Source organism: Ochotona curzoniae, unplaced genomic scaffold, assembly GCF_017591425.1.
Source record: "Ochotona curzoniae isolate NIBS_2020 unplaced genomic scaffold, NIBS_Ocur_1.0 scaffold_3835, whole genome shotgun sequence".
Taxonomy (NCBI): Eukaryota; Metazoa; Chordata; class Mammalia; order Lagomorpha; family Ochotonidae; genus Ochotona; species Ochotona curzoniae.
Window position 1 is genome coordinate 4,688,742 of NW_024467114.1, and position 20,832 is coordinate 4,709,573.

At 45.0% G+C, this 20,832-nt stretch overlaps 1 protein-coding gene across 1 annotated transcript in view; it reads right to left on the bottom strand.

Annotated features, from left to right (window-relative positions):
• Positions 1 to 20,832, bottom strand: part of SEMA3D (semaphorin 3D) — a 96,440-nt gene that overhangs the window by 15,053 nt on the left and 60,555 nt on the right. Inside the window, exons 8-13 of the mRNA XM_040964931.1 lie at positions 17,662 to 17,776; positions 16,485 to 16,554; positions 13,489 to 13,633; positions 6,905 to 7,127; positions 3,966 to 4,054; positions 1,882 to 1,923 (exon numbers count right to left, since the gene is read on the bottom strand). Of these exons, the coding sequence (XP_040820865.1) occupies positions 1,882 to 1,923; positions 3,966 to 4,054; positions 6,905 to 7,127; positions 13,489 to 13,633; positions 16,485 to 16,554; positions 17,662 to 17,776 (684 nt within the window). The remainder of the gene's footprint in view (positions 1 to 1,881; positions 1,924 to 3,965; positions 4,055 to 6,904; positions 7,128 to 13,488; positions 13,634 to 16,484; positions 16,555 to 17,661; positions 17,777 to 20,832) is intronic.

Here is a 20,832-nt window from a genome sequence, read left to right on the forward strand (position 1 = left end):
GTACAAGCAATGGCATTGCCTGCAATGAATCTACAATCAATCTGAGTGAATTTTTGGAACCCTGCGAATCCCTTTATGATAGGAATTTCCATGAAATTTTTGAAAACACTCCACACGTTTTTTCAGCATACATGAGTCTGTCTAACACCTCTGTTACCTACTTCAACTGTAAGATGAGACCCACCGGTTGTGAAGTACAATGGGTTCTACTTAGAATGTGTTTGATTTAAATTCTGCATAAAGACACTTTCTCTGGAGCTTCACTTTCTCTTGTTCCTCCCCTTCTGGTTCCGCAGTGTGTCTTCTTTGTGGTTTCTTTCTTGAATTAAATGTTGGATTCCCCTCCTTTCTACCTTATGTTGCTCAAAGATTCAGAGGCACCTTGGGAAAGCAAGAACCCACGGATCCTCTTAACCTCTGCCTGCCCCATCAGACTCCGACTCCTCCAGTGAGAAATCTGCTCCATGTTTCCCAGTCTTCTCGCCTTGCCCTCAGCTGCCCCACACAGAATTTGCTAATCCGCTTCCTCCCCTCCCTCAGCAAGGCCACTGCCTTTGATTTGCCCCTTATCATCTCTTTCCTGGATTACTTCTAAGTGTCCTAACTGTTTCCGCTGACTTCAGCCTGGCTTCTCAGCAGCCCCAACCCCAACCCCAAGACCCTATCCATCTTCCACGCTGCCACCCACACAGCCAACTGATCTTTCTGAAGAAAAACTCTTACCACGACACCACTGTGTTTGAACTCTTTAGTGGTTTCGACTGTCCTTGCATTAACTTGTCAGACTTCTCAAGGGGACACAGCAGGACATACGCATTCTGGTTCTGGCATTACTTCTGCAGATGCAATCCCGGCCTCCCTCCCTCTTAGGCACACAGCACACAGCGGGCCAGGCTCTCTCTCTCACTCTCTCTCTCACTCTCTCTCTCTCTCACTCTGAGCAGTCAAGTCACTGTTCTCTCCTGCCACTGGGCACATGATCCTCCGTTTCAACCTGCTGATAATGTATCTATCTGCTTAGATCTTTGCATGCAGCACTCTACCCAAGCTTACAGCAGGCTTAGGAGTGGGCATTGCTTTTCTAACTTTACCCTTCAAGAAACCGATTAAAAGAGTTAGTTACTGAATGGATATTGCTGAAGGATGATTGCTGGGCTATGGCTCACCAAAATCCATATTCTAGTTCCTGATACCTAGTTAGACCCTTTGGGCTGTTGTTGTAGGTAGTCGATAAGACTACTAACTTCAACATCAGCATCCCACACAGGTTCCGGTTCCAGTCCCAACTGTTCCCGTTCTAATCTAGCTTTTGACTAATGCACCTGGACAAACAGCAGACAACAGCCCAAGTGCTTGAGTGCCCACCTGCACGAGGGGGAGCCAGAGAAGCTTGACTCCTTGCTGCAGGCTCAAGCCTGGCATTTGTGGGCATTTAGTCAGTGACCCAACAGATACAGATGGAAGATTTCTCTCTCTCATCTCTCTTGCTCTCTCTCTCCCACCTCCTTTTCTTTCTGTAGCTCTGTATTTTAAGTAAGTAAAATGAAATATTAAAAAGAATCGAAGGTTGGGGTTAATATTCTACATAACTATCATGGAGTTTTGAAGGCATCATCTTCCCGAACCAGAAAAAATTAAAAAAAAAAAAACAAGGAGCTCAATTTTGAAATTTAAAGAAAGGAAAGGGCATATTGACTAATTAATGAAACCTAGATAAGACTGACATCATGATCTCTCATTTATTATAAGAAAAATAAATTATCTGCTTTTGCATTATTTACAACTTATCTTACAATTCAACAGACCTTTTAAATTAATTGTTATTAGTTGAAGCAGTTTGTTGCTATTGCGGTTATTTTTCAGACAGAAAGTTAAAAGTACCTGTTTGAGAGACAGCTCCATGCTCAAGATGGCCGACGGGTGCTGGAAACAGAAGGTAAACGTGAGTGAAGACCAGCACTTAGACACTGACAGTAGCCATGTGTCACCTTCTCTCACATCAAAGTTTACTGCAGTCAACATGCAAGCTCTACTATGGGGAGAAAAGAGTCTTGTTTCTATTTTCTTCCAAATGCATAATGTTTATTCCCTAATAGCGATGATAAAAATAGTTCCTTTGAAGTATATCTTCTTAAAGAAAACCTACCTATGGTGTAAGGAAACACTGCACTGAAAAGGGTTCCCAGTTCCCCAAAGTTATCTCCGACTTGTAAGTCTTCTTATCTTAACTGCTTCCACATAATTCAAACCAGTGTTGACAAGAACATCTACGTAATTATTTATTACCTCCTTCTGCTCTTACTTAGACAAGTGGCTCAGAAACTTGCTCAAGTAGCAGCCTTCTGAGAAGTTACACAGTGAGCAATCCTGCGGAAGAGCACATCCTTTGTGGAACACTGCAGGCTCTCCGTGCATAACATCCCATGACATCAACAAGGACCAGCGCTATTCACAAAAGACTCTGGACACGCCAGAGAAAACTGAGACGGATGAACACAAAAGATCTCAAACTAAAAAGGACGGGGAGTATTTAAAAATTTCATCCACCTCTTAATACGTACAGTAGCGAGTTTCAAAGATGTAGACAAAACGTATGAATGAAACAAATTTCAAATGTCTTGTTTATTTGACAGGGAAAGAGAGACAGAAACAAAGAGAGCTCCCATCTGCTAGTTTACTCTTCAAGGCTGCAACGGCTGGGCTAGGCAGGAACTGCACGATGGTCAACCAGACAGAAGGCTCCAGCTCCTCAAGCCGGTGTCACTGCCTCCCAGGGCTGCAGCAACCTGGAGCCTGGACCTGACCCTGGACACTTTCATATGGATTAGGACCTTTTCCCTACTAGGCTCAATGCCTCTACCCCCCAAAAAATTATGTGATAAAGTTCCATCCAATAATTTAGTAAAATTATGAATTAAAAAAAAACATCCATATGGCAAAACATGTCACACTTCAGGAAGTAAATATACATATTTTACAGCAATTATATAGGTATAGAGCTGTTGAAAAATAGAAAGGCAAAGAAAACAAAACTAAAGAACGAAACAGAACTTTTGTTTAATCTCCATTTCGAGACCTCAGGCTTCCATTTAATGTGAAATTCAAACCACTGTTCTCGGATGAAGTTTAACAGCTGCAGGAAAAGGCTGGTTCTGCCGTGCCAGTGTGAGAACCCCTGCAGACCTGCAGCGGACACTGGCTTTGCCCTTAGGGACCACCCGGGACCTGGCAATGGGAGACACACAGTAAAGGGCCCTGTGGGACCAGGGCGTTCAGCACCTTGAGCTTCTCACATTGGAGGACTCTGTTCTCCTTCAAGGCAGTGGTGTCAACATGGAAGCAGTCTGTGCTAAGAAGCTATATCAACAAAACATAGCCTTTTTTAAAAGTGTGCCTAAAAAATGCTTTATTGCTTTTCAGGAAACAGTGTCCAATTAAATTTTGTTGGATGCACACACACCGAAAAACCTTAGTATTAAAGTTCAAATGTATTCTAAAGCTGAAGAATGAGGCTTCTACCATCTCTGATGGGCAACAACAATCTAGCATTCAAGGAAACTTCAAATCAAGCACACTTTTTTTAAAAATCCTTTCAGAAATGCAGGAACACAAGATTGATACATCCTGTTTCCTCAAATTCAATCAGGAAGCCACTGAAAGGCAGCATGTATCAAGTGAAGAAGCATCTGCATAGTGAAAGAAAGCTCAGGCCTGCACTGACTGGCAGTCTGTCCGACTACGCTTAGAGAATGTGTTCGTAAGAGGTGATACCCCAGGCTCTGAGCTCAGCGCAGTCAAGGGCTGCAGGCGAGGCCAGCTCTTAGCTGCTTCTACAACTTTCTCCAATGCTTAGGGGAAAGAAAAACTAAAGAGCTGATGTCCAGAATCCCCCGTTTGCATGAAGCTTGTGTGTGGGCCGGAGGGTGACCTGTGCTCACCACGCTCCCAGAGCTGGGCCTGCTCACCTTGAACACCTGCAGCTCCTCCAGCACCACCTCCTCCATGTTCCACTTCTCCTTGGAAATGCTGACGACCTTGAGGACAGTCCCAATGTCTGAAACGAGACACAGCCCATGACCCTGCCCTTCCCAGCTGCACCGAGCGCACGCACACTCCCCAGGCCCTTTGCCAAGGCTGGTTGTCGCGACAGGAAGAGTCAGGTGAAATAAGACAGGTGGGAGGGAAGCTCAGCGAACGGGATGACACCGTTCAGAAACAGCTCCCACCCAGCAGAAGGCACGCTGGTAAAGGAATGTTAAATAACACATATTCGGAGTATACCCTCCGCACGAGGAATCTATTTGCCCAATTTAAATACTGGCTAACATAACAGAAGGGGAACAGGTTTTTTAACCTAAATGAAAAGGTTAAAATACATTAAAGGAATCCCTCTTTGTGTCTTTGTCTTAATACAATCTATATTTACTCAATACTTAAATCCGTGTCATCATAATGTATATATATTATATATATTAAATATATAATTTTAACAACATTTACACGTGGCCAAAAATCACTGAAACTGACTATGTGAGAGAAACCAGGACTCAAATTGAAATCTCTTCCTCCTTCAGAATCACTATCAAAGGGCTAAGGGGGGAGGGAAGTTTGTCTCAAACCCTTTTAGCTCAACTTAAAACTATATTTGCATTTGATGATGCAAGCAAAAATTAACATTTGAGGAAAGGTATCATATTTCATCTGATACTGAAGTCATGCAATCAAAAGAACACTTTGGGAAAGAGGGGAAAATGAAATTAAATCAAACAAAGCAGATGTCCTAAACTTCTGAATAATGGAGTTAATAATAATAATAATAATAATGATCTTGTTTGCATGAACGTGTCAGGATTATTCAATTGTTTTTTTTTTCAAGGATTCTGAAATCTTTCAAAAACACTAGGTGGACATCTCCAAATGCCAAGATAGAAAGCCACACTTGAGCAGCACTGGAAATCCGCGGGACAGCTAGGCAGTGCCACCTAGTGGCAGCCTAATGCTTCCAGCAGCGAGACTCGGGACCAACGATGCAGCATCGGGCTCAAACCCAGGGGAAGGAGAGGTGCCCACCGGAGGCCTGCAGTGCCCGCCCCGAGACCTGCAGTGCCCTCCCCGAGAGTGCCCGCCCCGAGAGTGCCCGCCCCGAGACCTGCAGTGCCCGTCCCGAGACCTGCAGTGCCCGCCCCGAGACCTGCAGTGCCCGCCCCGAGAGTGCCCGCCCCGAGAGTGCCCGCCCCGAGACCTGCAGTGCCCGCCCCGAGACCCTCAGTGCCCGCCCCGAGACCTGCAGTGCCCGCCCCGAGGCCTGCAGTGCCCGCCCCGAGGCCTGCAGTGCCCGTCCCGAGGCCTGCAGTGCCCGTCCCGAGACCTACAGTGCCCGCCCCGAGGCCTGCAGTGCCCGCCCAGAGAGTGCCCGCCCCGAGGCTTGCAGTGCCCACCCCGAGACCTACAGTGCCCGTCCCGAGGCCTGCAGTGCCTGCCCAGAGAGTGCCCACCCCGAGACCTGCAGTGCCCGTCCCGAGGCCTGCAGTGCCCGCCCCGAGACCTGCAGTGCCCGCCCCAAGAGTGCCCGCCCCGAGACCTGCAGTGCCCGTCCCGAGGCCTGCAGTGCCTGCCCCGAGGCCTGCAGTGCCCGCCCCGAGGCCTGCAGTGCCCACCCCGAGGCCTGCAGTGCCCGTCCCGAGACCTGGCTCAGCATTCTTTGTGTCACAGCATCACCACGTGCAGCAGGCTCAGGTCTGACTCATGCTCCAAGTGCCTCTGCCCTCAAACACACACTGCCCAGACACCGAACATGCAGAGAGCAATGCGTTTCTACCAATCCAACTGTTCCAAAACTATTCTCTCCTACTAATATCTATTCCAATAAGAACATCCATTTCCTAAAACTCCATTTGTGTCTATTTCTTCATGAAACGTGTCACCTATAAACCCAAAACGTGACCCAGGACGCTGGGCTTGGGGTAATGACCCATGTTCTCCTCTCAGCCACCAGAATTCTGATGGAATTGATAGATAATGTCTCTATCATCTATTATTTTTTTAAAGATTTATCTATTTTTATTAGAAAGTCAGATATAAATAAAGGAGAGACAGAAAGGAAGATCTTCCGTCTGACGATCCACTCCCCAAGTGACTGCAACGGCCAGTGCTGCGCCGATCTGAAGCCGGGAGCCAGGGACTTCCTCCAGGTCTCCCACACGGGCGCAGGGTCCCAAGGCTTTGGGCCGTCCTCGACTGCTTTCCCAGGCCACAAGCAGGGAGCTGGATGGGAAGTGGAGCTGCCTGGATTAGAACCGGTGCCCATTTGGGATCCCGGGTGTTCTAGGGCTAGGATTTTAGCCACTAGGCCACAGCGCCAGGCCCTATCATCTATTGTTTTTGAGACTCCTCAAATAATTGATATTTCTCTTTCTGCAAAAATAAATATTTCTAAGCATTGAGATAACAGACAAGTAAATAAATCAGATGGCCTCCACTGAGAATCTGCAGGGTACAATAACAGGGAAATGTGTCTCCATGTTGCATTCATTGCCTCATGATTCTGAGATTAGCTTCACCCACACGCCAGCGGTTCTGCAAATCGGTGAAGAGACTCTTGGTAGCAGACACATGGCGATGCGACAATGAGGACATCGTCCACCTTGCTCCCGTCAGTGACCAAACACGTACTGAGTACTGACTCTGCACGCAGGTACACTGCAACTTCCACATGCCCGGGCGCACACACCCACAGACACTTGGGGTTATCCTGTAAGCGTGTGCCGCACGGCTTGGAGGGACTAGTAGGGCACTGGCTACCAATTACTCATCTTGACATTGACAATGTGCAAGTTGGATGTTTCCATGTTTTTTCACAAGGAAATTCCACCGGGAGAGCACGCCCAGCCCGGCTGGAGCTCACCTGTCCCGAGGAACATGACATCGTACTGGCCGTCTTCTGCGACCACGTGGTCCACCACCACTTGTGTCAGCCTGTAATCCACGTTGATCCGCGTGAAGGTCGGTGCACCTGCCATGGGGTGCACCGACTTATACATCACAGGATGCCGCTTGATGAAGCTGATGACATCATCCGGGAAGTCCCGAGTGGACTTAATCAGCGGGTCGTAGGTTTTGCTCGGACACTGCAAAGCAAAGTGGAGCGAATAAAGACGCCACACATCCACCTGAGGACCGTACAGTCAGCTCCAGGAGGGAGGGGTCGCCGCTGAGGACGGTGACAGGACAGGCCACAGGGAACAGTGAGCACGTACGGATAAACTCCTGCACCGCATCAAATATTCTGAATTACCTCTTAAGCCTTTTTTCCTGTGAAGTTTACACAACAAATCCTTTTTAAACACTTCTCATTAACATTGCTAGGGAAGAAAAGTTGAAATTTCTGATAAATAAAATGTGATTTCTGCAGCTAGTTAAAGAAAAAAACTTGATGTATAAATATGAGAACATATGGGAAACCAGTGGGTTCTTTTTTCTTTATTTCCTTTGAGTATAAAAATTTCAACTTAAACTATGTTTATTAAAAATCAAAAGGAAGCAATCAACAGGTCACAAAAAAATCACTTTCAAAAGAAGCTCAATAACTCTGTAGCGGAAATTATCAAGAGTTTTTACAACTAGCCTGAAGATTACTCTGAATAATCCAACAGCACTTCCCCCAAAGGGTGTGTGAAGAAGGCCTGGGGCGTTTTCCACACCCTTCCCTTGTGACAGGGGCCTTACGCCAATAGTTGGCATACCCTGCCCCCTTGTGGCCAACATTAGAAGTTCAAACTACCATTAAATGCCAAGATGTGTTCTCATCCAAAAATAAAAGAATCACTTTTCAACTTTCTTCAGGAAACAGCTCCTCTCCTATGTCCTGAATGCAATGGATTCGATCTATTGTCATTTAGGAAGTTATCCCAGTTGTGACATTTCTGCCCAGCTCAAATCTTTAACAGGCTCCCGGGGAAATTCATGAAGCATACCATATTTTCAGGAAATCCCAGAAAGAAAAATATCATATGTTGACATGACAGTTAATATAGAATGAAAATGCACAGGCATGAGGCAGATCTTCTGTGACTTGCTGGCCGCGGGTCCGTAACCCTCTCGCACTTTTCTTGTTGAAGACTGTGATTAGTGGTAAATGAAGCCTGTGATGACAGAGCAGTATGATGCTACCGCTTTGCAAAGGAAGGAGGGAGGCTGGCAGAGGAGAAGGGGAGGGAGAGAAGCAGGGTTTTCTTCTTTGAACTGTATCCATGAACTGTGGAAAACACATTATCTTGATATCAAAGGGTTTTTAAAAAGTTAAAGAGCAGCGGAGAAAATGGATACAGGAGGGAAACTTGGTGAGTATGCTGCCTTTCTGCTATTTTCGTCTTTTCCAACAAGTTGGAAACAGTCTCCATTGAACTGAGCCATGTGTACAAGGCGCTAATTAAAATCCCGTCAGGCTTCCCAGAGCAGAGCAGTTCTCAGCCCCAACAATCCACAGACTCATGGCGGAGGGGCTGAGCACCCGGGAGGTGGCAGGCGTGCGACCCCAGCTGCTGCACCGGGGTCACTGTGACACGGGACAAACCGGAGGGTGCAGCGGGCAGGCACGTACCACACACACAACCAGAACAAGCTCAGGCTTTGACAAAAAGTTGGCATATCTAATATCAGGAAATACACTTCCTTTTTAAAAAATCTGTTATGTTTGTATCAGGTCTGCATGAAAGAGACTTGTTCTTAACTATTATCCACTCAGCACATTCTTAGCAGGAAACGGGTCCAAAGAGCAAAGCGTGCGTGCTCCATCACTGTTCCTGACGCTAAGCCCTCAGACAAGTGGGATCCGTCAACCTGATGGTGGGAGGAGCCCTCCGTGAACCGGATGAAGCACAGACACCAACCGGGTATGGAGCGCAAAGGAGAGGCGGCTTCTGTCTGGTGAGGGCCGCCGGCCGAGGCGCTGCCGCAGGCCAGGGAGCAGGCTTGCAGCTTATGGCTCAGTTGGTTGGCCTAGCATGAAATCAAAGCAGAAGTAAGGTCTTCTCCACATTGGGTTTTTGAAAGTCCTCTAACAGAAGAGGGAAAAGCATCTTTTGGATTTTGCCGAGACACGAGCATTTAGGAAGAGCAGATGCGGCAGCTTCCTCTGTGCTGGTCTGCACGAAGCCATTTAAAGGTAATAAAATCTCAGAAGAAGGACGCAGACCCTGGTTTCTATTGACTCCTGGGAACCGCGTGCCGCCGGTGTTTGCACGAGATCTTGATCCGCTTTGCCATGCCCAGCGTCTCAGGTCCCGTCTCCGCTCTGCTTGCACAAATGAACGTGATTTGAGAGAGCGACTCCCTGAAGTTTGAGACAGGACAGTAGGAGCCTGGTCTTGATCTTTCAGCACATCCGATCCAGCGGAATTTAGACTTTGGTATCATGTATCTACACAGCACACGGAGCTAAAAATTCCTGGCGATGCCAGGCACCAAAAGCACGTATGGGCAAAATAGGGGGTTAGGGGAGAAGCTACACCTACAGCGAATGTTCTTATTTCATTCTTGATTTTCTCCCCCCAAAAAATCCCTAGAAAACTTTATCAGTACAGCTGTACTCCAACGGGTCAAAACTCCGCTCAGATTTTCCGGGATGGCCGTGCGCTGGATTTCCAGCTACGGTACAGTCTACACCGTACTGCAGAGTTCGCTGGTTCCTGTCCTCAGTTTTCTAAGCCGCCTACTTTCGACCACCTTAGCTCCTGCGAGCATAGGATATAAGTTGGAAGCAATCCCAAGTCTCCATTTGCTGCTGCAATAAAACCTGGGTTTAAACTGAGAGCAGGCAGGAGTCAGGGAGCCAGGCATGGACCCTGGAGTGAAGGGCAGAGGCCAGGGCAGCCCGGCAGCGCCCAGCTCGCGCCTGCGCGGCGGCGGGCGAGCAAGGCTCCGTGTTGTGCTTGGCAGGCCTGCGTGTTTGCATAGGGCCTTTAGGAGCAGAGTGGAAGCAATGGATAAGAAGAGAAAAATGGTTTTTATCCAGCGAGAGAGCTTTGCCCCCTGGCAAGGCACCAGACAGCTGTTAAAGTTTTCTCGCTGCTGCTACGGGCTGGGGTTTCTTTTTAAACAAACCAGAGCAATGACTAATGCGAGGGGAGGCAGGGCACGGGGAGAGGCTGAAAAAGGCTTTCATTTTTGCAAACCGGGAAAAATAAATGAAATATGTAAAGGAAGTCTGATTTCGCTTTATAATGTAAAAAAAAAAATGCAGTTTTAATAGGTACCATCTGATCCCACTGCTTAGGCAGTCTATAGCAGACAGGAGCCAGGAAGCACCCTGGGTTCTACAGCAAAGGCAGAAAGACCAGGAGTACAATGAAGAGGCTGAGTCATCCTCCTCTCCCTCTTCTTCTCAGAGACCCTGCTTCCCAGGGGGGATGTCCTATGAGAAAGGCAGAACAAGCCCTAAGCACACCATGCAGGCTAGAGTTTGCATGCTCTCTGGGAGGAAAGCCACAGACCCACTGAAAAGGAGACGTGGGTTGGTGTCCAAGAAACAGCACGCGTGCGTGTTGAGGGGGACAGTCCATGACTCCACCGACTCCCCCTCCAGCCAACCCCCTGCCCCTTGTCCTCAGAGTTTGGAACTCTGTGTGCTTGCACTTCCTTCTAGAAACCAAAGCTCTGAGAAGGAGAACTAGCCTAGACACTCAGCCATTTCGAGAAGTGGTAACTGAGCAATTGTTTGCTATCCACTAAGTGGAAGGACACGCAGTGAATACATATTAGGAAGAAAAATGAAGCCGAAATTCTTCATCAGAGACACAAGGGTGGGAGGGAAGGAGCGAGAGACATGACCGGGTCCCTCCAAAGTCTCCTGTGCCTTTAGCGTCACTTGGAAAGACGGGACAGATCCCAACAATGACAGCCTGGCATCGACCATGCTCTCAGGCTCACAGGTGAGGGCGGCAGGAGATGCCACCAGGACTACGTGTTCCATCCACTTCCAAATCATCCTTCGGGAGGCGAGACTGTCTTAGTCTTGTACTGTGGAGATTTCATTTCAAGAAGAGGGTGTGAAGACTTAGCAGGAAATACATATTGTTCTTGAATTTGTTGAAATCTACATATAAAAGAGAGCCTTAAAACTTCTTTTTTTCTATCACCCTTCCTGGGAAGGGCCTGGTTCACCATCCCATCCTGACAACTCCAGATCTTGACCTTCACAAAGATCTAACACTCGGAGCCCACGAGCTCGCTACGGAGAGCCATGCTGCAGGACTACGCCAATGCATCAGCCAGGCGGCTTCAGGACAACAGGAAGCTGAAACAGGTCCCAGACAGCTTTGACTCGGGGGTTCCATGTGTACCTCCAATGCCTGCTGTTGGGAGCCGAAGCCAAGAGGAGGCTGGAGTGTCAGCAGGCCTCTAATCGAGCCGGCTATGCAAACAGTTTATCACTGTGTATCACTACGCTATGACCAAGTCCCTGCCTGAGTTGCTTTTGCTCTTCAAAATCACAAAGACTCAGGCTCAGTGATGTTCTCCTACGGTAAAGTGAAAAAGATCTTTCTAGAACAAGTGAGTATGCCCAGATCCAGAGCTAGCCCGCAGGAGAATAACAGTTGAGATGAGCTTTCCTGTGGATGTGGGACAGGGCCTTTGTGATTTCTCAATGTCGTGTTTGGCATTAAAAAGTTTAATAATTTGGTGGGAAAGAAACAAGGCCCATTGGGTTTCTCGGGGACCACACTCCAGGTCTGAAATGTTTTATCTCAGAGCAGAAAAGCTGGACAACAGGTACTGCACTGCAGTAAATGGTTTGGTCTTTATCCTTGATTTTTCTCCGGAGGAAAAACCTGCATGAGGAATGACACACGATAGGTTTCTCGTTCAGAGATTTGAAATGCTACAGACAGGGACTGTGTCACAGCCCACATTCATCAGTGGCTGAAGCACTACCTACTACTTTTTGCAGTAGGCTAACAAGTAGCTAATTGGTTAATAGATGATTCTGATCTTCAGAAAAATATTTTTGGTTTCATAAAGCTCCGTTGTTGTAGCTGTGAAGGCACCAGCCAAGACGCCCAGTCCCACCGCAGCGTGCCCAGCTTCAATATCTGACTCTGCCCTGACCCGACTTTGAACCCCAGCAGGGACGGGAGTCTCTGTCTCTCTCCCCACTTGTCAAATACTTTAAAAAAAAAAAGGCTAAAATATCCAATAGTCGGCACAACCATCATTTGGGAGAAATGGAATATTAAAATGAATACAAATTGTACAACTAGAAATTGTCAAAATCTACAGTGAAATCATTTAATTGTAGTAAATATCTTTCATAAATGCCCACACTTCAAAAATAAATACTTCCATCTGATCATTTTGATAAGGGGATGGTTTAAAAACTGGAAGTCACTTTTGAGTAAACACTAATAGTCCACATTTATGTATAAACCTTAAAAAAGTTCTATGTAACATCGAATGAAACAGCATGCTACAATTTTATTAAAGACATCAGGGAGCCAATAAATCCAGCATCAACGTTACTAAGGACTTTCCGCCTTGGTAAGTCTCCCTAGGCTTCTGAGCTTCCCGGTGGCCTGGTCCTTTCAGACCCGTTCGGTTTTCTGTGCTGCCTCCTACTTGCACCTGTCATTACCATGGATTCCTATGTACTTCTTTACACTTGGGACTTCCTGTCACCAAGACCAGGCTGGTGATAAGCGGCCTGCACAAAACATGCTTTATTTAGACCGACTATGCGGACACCAGAGGGCAAAAGAATCACTTGGAGGAAACGGAAGTGTTTATATGCGTCCTTGGGCATCCTCACGCCCAGGCTCATGGACACTGCAGAGTAGTGACATCAAGCTAAGCTAGGGATTTAGGTCTGATTGTTTAAAGGAAGGTCAGCATTCTGCCAAAACCAAGAGGAGTTAAGTCAACATTTTCTCAATAATAAGTCAACTAACCAATCTCAAATAATGTAAATAATTTACGTAGTTTTAATGATAGCAAACAAAATGAAAAAGACTGCTATTTAAAATGCATATGTAGCAGAAGAAAACTTAGTTGCTCTCCTGGGCAAATCAATGAACGGGTCTACAACGCGTGTATCACTCGTTGCAAGTGTGTGTTAAATGAGACTTACATCATTTGAAATGTGATTCAGGGTTCTCTAAAATACCTCCACATCTGAGAAATGCACATTATTCTGGCAGCAAGGAAGTCGAGGTACGGCCTAACAAGAAACAAACAACTGAGACAAACCTTTGTTAACCCCTGCAGTTCCATTCAAAGCGAAGGCAGAAGGGACGACTCTCTGCAGAGCCACCCGTGGGAAGCTCCACAGCGGCAGCAGGGTCTACACCTTACACCGTGGTACTTAAAATTCTTACAGAGAATAAAAATGATAGTTTCAAATGAAAAAAAAATCCCTACAAATGAATAACAGTTGTTGTAGGGAACTGAATAGAATATTACAATAATTATCAATCAAGCATGGTCTTAGAGACTTACTGTGCCCGGTCGGGGATAAGGAATCCTTCCATCGTACTGCACCCAGCGGTGGTCTGCACTCTCCTTGTGAGCATAGGGGCCGTTGAACACTGCCCTGATGTCAGCCATGCTGTACACACACACAGCAGAGCCTTTGAAGATGGAACTGAAAGAAAGCAACGTGGCTCCGTCACTCGGTCACCAGGAGCTCTGAAAACAACCCAACCCACTCTAACTGCCAGGTAGAGCGGACAGGACGTGCCTGTGTCCTCAGAGAGACCACAGCCAAGCCCCAGAAGGCTGAGTGAGTGCAGTCCTCATGGTCATTTCAGCCACTTCGGCAAGCACACAGAAGGGCATCCAGCACCGTGCTTCCTGGAAGCCCTAGGAGAGGTCAGATCTCACCCGACACCGGCTTGGTAAACAGAAACTCTGCAGGAAGAAAGTCATCTGCCCGCGTATGTTTTTCAATTATATTTGAAGATATTATAGCAAAATGCTGTGTAAAGAACTTTCAAAACAAATTACCCACTCTTAAAGAGGAATCAGGTAAATAAACATCTAGTTGACATGTATTCTTACAGTGATAAATGATATAAGCACCAATTGTTTAAGAAAACATTAATTCCCAGGGCCAGCATCGTGGCATTGGACATTAAGCCACCACATGTGTGATTGCATCCCATACCAGCACCGGTCCCAGCCCCAGCTGCTCCACTTTTGATCCTGCTTTCTACTAAACTGCCTGGGGAAGTTCCAAAAGACAGCTCAAGCGCTTGGGAACCTGCGCCCACATGGGAGTTCCAGCCTCCTGGATTTGGACTGGCCCAACTCTGTTTAAGGTGGTCTTTTGGGGACAGGATCTGTGGATAGAGCATTCATCTGTGTGTGTGTGTGTGTGTGTGTGTGTGTGTGTGTGTGTGTGTGTGTGCGCGTGCCTCCTTCTTTCTCTCTCTCCCCACGTCTTTCTCTGTAACTCTGCCTTTTTTAAAAAAAGAAACAATATTTATATGATAAGTAATGACTTGTATGAAAATATTAAGATGCTGAAGTAGTTCTGTGTTCCTTTAATTTTATGTATCTTTGTACTTATCTGATCCTTAATAATTACGAAGCATCAAAGAAGTGCTTAAAGCTGCAGCAACTCCACAAATCTTTGCAAGCGAATTGTTAAGACTTCTAAGATGCTTTTCTTATTTCCAAAAATTATAAACAGTCGAAAACTCCCAGTGCTTCCTGATCTCACACAAGATTACCCTCTCTGATTTAAGCATCCTACTTCTCACCTTCAGAAATGACCTAAGGATTCTCCTGCACGCCAGACTCCATGGTTAATATCCCTGGCCTGCTATAGACGGGTAACACTGGGAGGGGACATGGCTGGGCAAAAACTAGCTGCTAGAAGGGAGACGGCGTTCCCATAAAAAGCACACAATCTGCCTGCAATAGCTGGAAGTAATAATGTATGATGCTTAATGACATCGCCATCACTGCACTTCATTATGGCTTCCCATTGGATAAAAGACAAGGCATGCATTCCAACGTGACCTCAGACTTCAGGGCTGCATTAAACAGAAAACAATAGCCTGCACTAAGAACAAAGAGTAGACTTGTAACTTCACAGCCTGGGTAGGCAACAGCTTGGGAAAGGAACTCTGATGTGTCTCTTGTGTACTGAACACGGAGGGACTTCAAAGGCAGCTCGTGGATGGAAAGGGGAGAAGATCCTGGAGCCACTCCACACAGGGGAGGAAGTGCAGGCCTCTGCTCCTCCTGCACCTGCTGAAGCTCATACACAAGTTGCCAGGGCCAACTGTGTCCAATCCAGCGGCTTTGGACAGCTCCTCGCTCTCCTGTCTATTCACAGCCCAGATCTTATAAATAACAAAAGAATGTTTCATTTTCTGGTATATTCCAAACCAAAATTGCACTCCAATTTACACAGAAAGGTCTGCGAACTAAACAAGGATCCTGTCACAGAAAGGAAACCAAACTGTAATCTGCCTACCAAGCAGGTCAGAATTAATTCAAACTCAGGCAGCAAAATTGTTTCTTCAAACCAAGTACCAATACTTCCAATTCCTCTGATGCCAAAGCCATTATAAAGACTGACAGCAGAGCTATGGGGAAAATACAGTTAAATATAGGCCACTGGGGCATAGCTGTGGCACAGCGTGCTTGCCACACACATCCCACATGGGTTCTGGTTTGTGTCCCAGCTGTTCCACTTCTGATATAACTCCCTGCCAATGAGCCTGGCAAAGTGGCAGAATACAGCTCAGTGCTGGAACGTCTGTCAGTCATGTAGCAGGCTGGAGTTTCAGGCGTCAGCCTATCCCATCCTAGCCACCGCATCCACTGGAAAAATAAATCAACAGACAGAAGATGGATCCAACAATCTCAGTCTCTCTCTCTCCCCATCCCGGCTCTTAATGTTGCCTTTCAAATAAATGAATACATCTTTATAAAAAGGAAAACTTGATATATTGTGTGTATGTATGTATATACATATACACATATTTCAAGAAAATCATTGTCTTAATAACGTGTAGATGGTGGCATATTATGCAAGACAGAATAGTAGATTACAACATATGCCTTTTGGACCTAGCAGTTTTATCTTCAGAATTTATGTCACAGCTAGAGAAGAATGTAATTAAAAATATTTGAAACTTCCGCATAGGTGTTTCATAACCAACACTCCGGGTGAACTTCCTGAAGCCCTTGGGCAGGCTCACATGCGGAATGGCATCGCACAGGGTAAGCCCTGCAATGCTGTGTGGAGCAGTGAAGATTCGAACACAACCAACAAGCCCACCTACAGAGGACTGGCTAGCAAATTGTGGCAACCACTGTCTGGGTACCAGCATAAAGAGAACACACTGAATTATGCTAATACTCAAGGATATCTGACAAACAAATAAGCAAAATGGAAAGTGCATGGGACACTGCATGGACAGGACAAAAACACCGAGCACACTGGCTCCCACAGGACTAACAGCCTCTGCGGAACGTACCTGCTTGTGGTAAAGACGCCATAGACGACAGGGTTTCTCTCATCTCGTGTCGGGAGTAAATAAATATCTTCTGTTAACGAGAAAGACACTCACTATTGTTTCATTCTCTGCTATTTTATGATGCTCCTTTTCAAACAAGACAATATTTGTGAAACTCCAAACAGCATACACAATTAAGGTAGTACAGTCATTACATTGTGCCTTAATAACTTAGAAATACATAAGTTTGTTTTTTTTTTCCAGTTTGTTGACTTTCGTAGTTTTTGTCTGTTTCTGTTGAGAGAATGAGTTGGACATCTACCTTCTTAGGGGTTCACTTCAATCACACACGTACGGGATGGTCTAACTAATAAACCCCCACGGTTAGGACTATAGGATTTCATACACAACAGACCCCCAATCATGGGAAACTGAAATTCGTGTGTGTGAAATATGCCTTGTACAATTGCCTCAACTGTCTCTTTGATAACAATATGGGAATAGGCAAGTACACAAGTAGCACGATTTTGACAATAAATCTGAAAATTTTATAATTACTTATAATGTGAATGTGTGAGTATAAAATAGCAGAACTCATCCATAAACAGTAAATGAATACATTAGGACTAGAAAACAAAATGCTGATCAAAGTCAAAACGCTGCACGGTAAATATGGAAGCAATGCTGTGAACACAGCGCAAATGATGCTGAATTTACAAACCACCAAAACCAAAAAGTCCATCTAGCACCTTCTCTGGGAGGAGTGACCATGTGAAAAAGAAAAAGAAAAAAAAAGCCTGGAGTACCACGACCCAGGAGCCAAGTTCCTCCAATTTCCCCTGATGCCCATTAGAGGGCAGCGTGCTCTAAGGAATCTGACTTCCACCTGCGTGGGCTAGCTCCCAGCAAGTAAGACCTGTGTGAGGTGTGCACTTGAAGCCCAGAGCGTTTCCCTTGGGACTCACTGTAGCCTGCTTCCTTGACAAACGTACAGGATGCTGACGGAGAGAAGAGCACCCTGAGAGTGTGGGCCAAGCCGACAGCATCTCTTGGTGTTCTGTCAGTGCAAATTTGGAAAGATCTCCACCTGCGCTATCTACTAGGCTGCACCTGAATACAGGAGTGAAAACAGCCCATCTGCTAACTTGCTTAAAGATGCAGTAAAGCTTCTCCAAGAGGAAAGGAACTTGTGACTTACGCAGTTCGTCAAAGTGTGTATCGGCACCGTCACTTCCAGGAACGGAGCAAACCAGCCTGGCCTTCAGGAACGTCGTCCACTTGTTAATCAGGCTGCGCTGTCCTCCTACGTCATTCTGAAAGATGGGGGCAGCAAGATTCACGAACATGCATCTGTCACCCACTAAAATGGGTCACTGACAGGCTCGCAAAGACACGGAGCCTGGATCTTTATTTAACCCTTGAATACTGGAATCGCTGAAGAGCAGCTCCTGCCTTGCGCCTCAAGCACTCTTGTTAGGCTTGAGTTAAAGCCACACCAGCCCTTTCCCCCTTGGAATGAGACTGTGTGTGCAAGGCTGGAGGAACAAGAGGCCTTGGAATCAAGTCCTATTTGTGCAAATGTTTTGCTCCATGACCTACAATATATTACTCAATTCTCCGAGTCTCTATTTTCTCATCAATTAAATATAATTATTGCCTTGAAAAGTTATTGTAATCATTAAATGGAAACATTTGTGTAAAGTGCTTAACATAGTACCGGGTAACTTGAATAAACTGAATGACCTGCACTATTCTATAATGGAAGGGAATATATATGTATATACATGCCAATACACATTGACTTGCATTCTTTATGTCTAACAAAAATATTAGAATATGTCTAGAAAGACCTAAGTTATTATTTTCCAAATCAGCACATTATAAATAAAACATCAATACAATAGAAGCACTCAAGTACAAAAATCTCTAAAAATATTACTCTGTGTTCTCCATGCTTTATCTTCATGCAGAAATATTTCATTAAAAGTCTTCCTTAGGCATTTACCAAACCACACATTTAAGCAATTAAAACAGAATAAACAAGATTATGTTAATTCAGCATAAAAGATTCAATTCTTATTTTAAAAATCATGGAGCCCCGTGAACACTAAATTTATAGGACTTCGTGATTTAGTTAACTGAACCAGCGTTGCTGTCACTTAATTTCAACTTTCAAAAAAAATTTTGGAGACATTTTGCCATGAATCTACTTCTCCTTGCATTTTATATTATGTAAGGTGAAAAAAAATTCAGCTGGCAGGTCTCACATCTGAATATCCAGGAAAGACCTTCACTGTGTTTCTTTTAACTTTGAAATTACACTACAGGAAAAGGATCTAAACGCCTCCCCAAGAAGAGCATTCACACACGTGCTTCCAGTTGATGACGATAAAGGAAGAGTGCAGGGGGACCACCGCCCACGGGTCACCGCCTCCTTCCACCCGACGCCCGCAGCCCTGCTGCCCAGGACTCCCCGGGAAATCTGCTCGTCACAGCCTTCATACTCTCCTCCGCCAAACACAGACTAATTTGCAGTAATAGTTCTGAGAAAGTAATGTGCAGTGTTCTCTTGATGTGTACTGTCAGGGTATATCAAGGGACACAAAAAATAATTTAGAAACAAAGGCAGAAGAACTATAAAAAATATTTCACATATGAGCTAAAAAAAAATCTGCATTTGTAAAAAATAGCATAATGCAAAATTTTTTATCATAGTTCCCGGCTTCACATTTTTCCAAATTATCAAAAAATTTGGTGTACACACATGGCTGAGTTTGTACCACATGTTTACATGTGCGTATATGCTTGTGTGCTCTTATTTGTGTGTTTAATGTATAAGCACATTAAACATTACAAATATACTACATATCTTTATGCAAACAAAAATGTAATAATGATCTCAGCTGATGGTTTAGACCAGCAAAAGACTTCTCCAGTTTTCTGTCACTGATACTGATTAGAACTGTTGATAACAAAAACACAGTGGCCTCCAGTTGGTTTTTCTCAGTCTCTAATTCTCACCAGAAGATGCATTCCCTTCACCCCGCACCCAGACTAGCTGTTACTAACACTCTGCCTGTCAGCTGCCATGTAAATGCACATTCAAGTCAAGGAACAGCTAGAAGCGCAAGGCAAAATTAGTATAAAAAAAAAAAGGTGTTTTTTTCAATGAAAAAGCTATAAAGAGCCAAGTAGTTTGAGTCGCCTCTGAAATTTCTGAAGGGAAAATGAGGTTGGGCTTCTTGGAAGACCCAATGTACGCTACTCAATACAGGGGTAAGAAGGGTCAGACTTCACAGAGAAGAACCATGAGTGGAGCAACCCAAAACATATACAGAGAACCAGGGCTTGTCCAGAACAATCCAGAACATGCACAGAGAACCAGGGCATGTCCAGAACAATCCAGACCATGCACGGAGAACCAAGGCAAACTCGGTTAGTTGAAGACTGGGGTCAATTAAAATAGCAGCATAAAATGTTATAAAAAGAAACTGGACTGAGATCAAGGAAGACTATAAAACCAAGCCAACGTGTCTGTATATTATTAAGCACACAATGGAGAATTAACAATAGCTCTCCTAATTAGCAAAGACATGAAATCATCCACGCCCTTTTAAGAATATGCAGAATATATTCTACGTAAAGACCTTCAGGCAGCAAACATCTTTGCAACTGCCGATCTTGTATCTGGTACTTGCAATATCTCAGTGTTATAGCGTCACAATAAAACCAATATTTCAGCCAGAGGTTGGATGATTTCAAATGTCTGTAGATATGCTGGCAGACGTATCTAGATATGACTTATTTTTAATGCTAATGTCCTCATATCACTTTATAAATAGTAATCTAGATCTTAGTCTAAATGGAAGGAAATACTGGCTTTCTTCCTAATATAATAATGAATTCTGTGTTCACGCAGAAAAGGATTCCAGTGAGAAAATGCAAGAGAATTTTAAATGAAGTAAAATGCAAGATAAATTACTTCCTCATTTTTCTGGGATCCTTGGTTTATCTCTTTTGGGAGTAACATACTAGACTTCATTTTTTTTAGCAGATTATAAGTTGTACCAAGCAAGCTCCAGTAAAACATGTTTATTTTAATGTGCTATTCTGATATATTGGTGTTACTTATTACTTTTCTTTGCCTATATTTGTAGAATCTGAGTATTGACTTCCTGCATTTTTCAGCAACCAAGCACACAACATAATCACCAGTTGGCTTTGCTCCATCACAGAGGAGGTGTTCAAAGTATTTTACTAAACAACAAGTATCCATGAAATCCCTTCACAAAGCGTACAGGAGGGCAGTATCTTAGGAACAGCCATATTTTTTTCAAACATTCTTTAAACATCATAAATGCTCCATTTC